The 3,643-nt window shown below is 38.8% G+C and overlaps 1 protein-coding gene across 2 annotated transcripts in view; it reads left to right on the top strand.

Moving 5' to 3' along the window:
• Positions 1 to 3,643, top strand: part of map3k12 (mitogen-activated protein kinase kinase kinase 12) — a 29,436-nt gene that overhangs the window by 15,025 nt on the left and 10,768 nt on the right. For both annotated transcript variants that reach the window (XM_015060521.1, XM_015060520.1), the window contains exons 9-11: positions 1,523 to 1,639; positions 1,736 to 1,870; positions 2,554 to 3,277. In XM_015060521.1, coding sequence (XP_014916007.1) covers positions 1,523 to 1,639; positions 1,736 to 1,870; positions 2,554 to 3,277 — 976 coding nt within the window. The remainder of the gene's footprint in view (positions 1 to 1,522; positions 1,640 to 1,735; positions 1,871 to 2,553; positions 3,278 to 3,643) is intronic.

The raw sequence follows: 3,643 nt of genomic DNA, 5'->3' as shown, positions 1-3,643 counted from the left end.
CTTTTACTTGAGTACATTTTTGTCTGTGTATTTGTACTTTTACTTAAGTACATTTTTTGAGTACTTTCTCCACCACTGTGTAAATGTACAGTCCTGTGAACTTTTGCACCCTTTGTTACGTTACGCCTGCAAACTTCAGACTTACATGATAGACAACCTGAAGGTAGTGCATGGTTACAAAGTAGACCTGCAATGAATTATTATTTAAGTAATTCAATTATTCTGACAATTAATCAGATGAAAAAGAAATAATTTAACCACTTCAACCTTTTTATGAAGTGTTAGAATAAATCAAAGTTCTAATCAATTCCTTTATTAAATAAGAAAGTATACACTTTATTGCTTAAAATGCAATAAGTATAATAATAAAATAAAATAATAAAATGCATCTGCAGCTAAAAATGCATCAAACATCAACATGTGAAAAGCTCAGTCCTTTCTGCTTGACTAAACATCAATGCGGTGTAGGACTAATCTCTTAATTATTTTTTGGATTAACTGATTAATAACACAGAAGGTGTTTAATAGGAGATTTTATTTGATTTTTTTTTAAAGAATTTGAATCAGGTAAAGCTAAAGGAGTTCTGGATAGAACATTTTTACAGACAAAGTTTTTTTTTTAATCTTAACTCCAAAATGTGTAATATTTGTATAGTTTCGGCTTAATTACTGCTCTGAGTATGTTATTTTTTTTCAGCAAATTACCCTTTTTTTAGTCTACATACTCCAGTTAATGATTCAATAATTGATTCATGACAATCCGATTAATTGTTTCAGCCCTAAAGTGAAAGAAAAACGGAAATATGTCTTTATTTCCTTTTTTAAACAATCAAAAAAGTGAATCATGCATTTGTATATCCATCCCTCTTTCTAATTGTACCTTTGAGGTACAAAATCAAGAGCAATCAGACAGTCACTCACTTAATAGCATCCACCTGTGTGCAGTTTAATCTCAGTATCAATCCAGCTGTTTTGTGAAAGTCTCAGATGTTTGTTAGACAATATTAGCGAACAAAGTTGTGAAGAAGAAGAAGAAGAAGAAGAAGAAGAAGAAGAAGAAGAGCTTTTCTTGTAGAAAGCTTTGTTGTTCTAATGTTATTTTCTATCTGCTGAGCTCACTCAGCCTTTTGGAGATAGTGACTTTACTGTCAACACAAATTAATAATGAAAGTGCCGTTCCAACATACAGTTTGTATTACATTACCTAATGTAAATATTAATTTAATATGTTTTCTTGAAAAAATAGTCTAGAAAAGCACGTTACTCTTTTCAGATTTTTATTTGTAAAATAATAAAATGCATTTTTGGATAGTAATTTGACAAGTTGTCAAAAAATAAATAAATCAAGGAAGTGGATATTTTTTGCATGAAGCCATTTTTCTCCGTTCACCACTTTTTGATGCCCTTCCTTTGTCTGTCCCTGCAGATGGTATAAGTGCCTTGAGTGCACGTCTGTTGAAGAGGGTCTGGATTCTCTCATGTAGATTCACAATGACAAGAACCACTTCTTCCTTTTTTTCAGGCATGCTTTGGACATTCGTGAACACTATGAGAGGAAACTAGAGAGGGCCAATAACCTTTACATGGAGCTCAGTGCTGTGATGCTGCAGCTGGAGCTTAAAGAGAAAGAATTGCAGAGGTACAAATACATTTATTGAAGCATGTTTAAATACCAGTGATGTTAAAAAATAATATGCCTCGGGTATTTTGGTTTGAATTGATCATTTCCTTTCAGGAGAGAGCAGTCTTTGGATAAAAAGTATCCGGGTTTGTTCAAGCACCACAGCTCGCGACAGAGCAGCTCTTCCAACTCCATGGACAAGCTCATCAAAAAAAGAAATGTCCCACAGAAACTGCCCTCCGGAAAGAGGTGCGACGTTTCTCTGCTTCTGCCTGCATTTGACAACAGAGTAGTTCTGAAATAGGGCTGGACAATAAGTCAATAACAATATATATCACAATGGACACATGATCATTATCAATAGATGATACGACTGATGAAAGTTTCAGTAATTCATATTCAGATCCAGAACTGCACTGCATTCTGGGGGATGTAGGCAGAACCAGGAATGATGTGATGATTCGAAGGAGTTTCTTCGAGCTATTTTTTTTTTTAACTTTTGTTAGAAAAGTTCTGGTGTTAATCTCAAAATTTTCCAGTTTTATTCTAGCAAATTTTTGACTTTTCAAACTCAGTTTTTTTTTTAAGAAAATCTATGAGATTCATCTAAAAAATTCTGAGTTTTTTCTAGCCAATATTTGACTTTTCAAGCCCTAAAATTTCCTTGTTTTTTGCCAGAAATGTTCTCCTTTTTTCCTATCTAAAATAGCCCTAAAACGCCAGCTTATAAATCAGGTAAGGTTACGTCACTAGATTGTCAATATTTCACTTATTTAAATACAAAACTAATCAATAATAATTGATACTGACTGATACGAAATGCTGATATAATGATACTTTTCAGCCATATCATCCAGCCCTATTTTGAAAAGAATAAATATTCATGTGGCTGACAGAGGGAAACTGCTGACGATTCTCTTTCCCCTTTTTAGACCAGACATCCTGAAGTCTGAGGTAATCCTTCCCAAAATGGATTCCTCTGTGATGCAAGTCACGATCCCCGCCTGCCCCAACAGGAGCTCCACTTCTCCCAGCCGGTGTCGGAGAGTAAAAACCCGCCATCGCAAGTCCGGTAAGGGCAGCAGCGGGGATCTAGCTGGTCTCAAAGCAAACCAGTCCTCCTCCAACAGGGAGACGTCAGCGCAGGCTAACAACACCGCCACCACCAACAACCCCAAGCAGCTCCTGGAGCCGGCGGCGGCCCTGCGAGGTCTCAGCCACGAGCAGCAGCAGAGGCAGCTGTCCTCCTCCAGCCCAGACCTCATCTGCACCACGCTGGAGGCGGAGGGCCAGAGGAAAAGGGAGCCCACGGCCAGCGGACTGGAGAGAGGGGGCAGCCTCAGCGCCTCAGCTGGGTTAGGGGGGTCAGAGGGCGGGGTTGGGGGGCTGGATGACCTCACAGAAACGCCTCCACGCAGCGACACTCCCAGCGAGGACGCCGCGTCGTTCCCGTTCTCCAGCAGCCCAGATTCGCCATGTGGGAGAGGGGCAGCTGGAAGAGGATCGCTGGGATCTCCTCGTCTTCCTCATGACGGCGACGACAAGGATGAAGGAGCCAGCGCCGTGAGGATACCTCGGGGGGCTTCCGGGGGGATCGGGACTCAGCACCTGACACCTTCAGCCATTTTGTACAGGGCAGCTATCACACGCAAGCAGGTAGAGGTCTGACTAAATGTTCAGGTTCCTCAGCAGGCCTATTATGGGACGCTGTTTGTAAAGTAAAAATAAACAGCAATCATTTCTAGGCCAGTCTCAATACACAATAAATAAATTAATCCCTTGATAGATTAAGATAAGATTTGCATGATTTATCATTTTTCTCTTTCTACCAAAAGTTGGATGAAAAAAGACTTCAAAAGACTATTTTGACGTCATAATTCATTTTATTTGTTATTTCTGTTGTTTTGTGTATTTATTTGGATATTTAAAATCTCTTCCAGTTCCAAAGCATTGACCTTTGAGAATGTGTTCTTGCATTATTACTACATCATCACCATTATGTCATTTGAAAATGGTCTCAAA

This window comes from Poecilia latipinna, unplaced genomic scaffold (genome assembly GCF_001443285.1).
Source record: "Poecilia latipinna isolate Pla-1442-1.1 unplaced genomic scaffold, P_latipinna-1.0 Scaffold1722, whole genome shotgun sequence".
In the NCBI taxonomy this organism is placed as follows: Eukaryota; Metazoa; Chordata; class Actinopteri; order Cyprinodontiformes; family Poeciliidae; genus Poecilia; species Poecilia latipinna.
The sequence above is the reverse complement of the archived record's forward strand: the minus strand, read 5'-3'. Positions and strand labels throughout refer to the sequence as shown.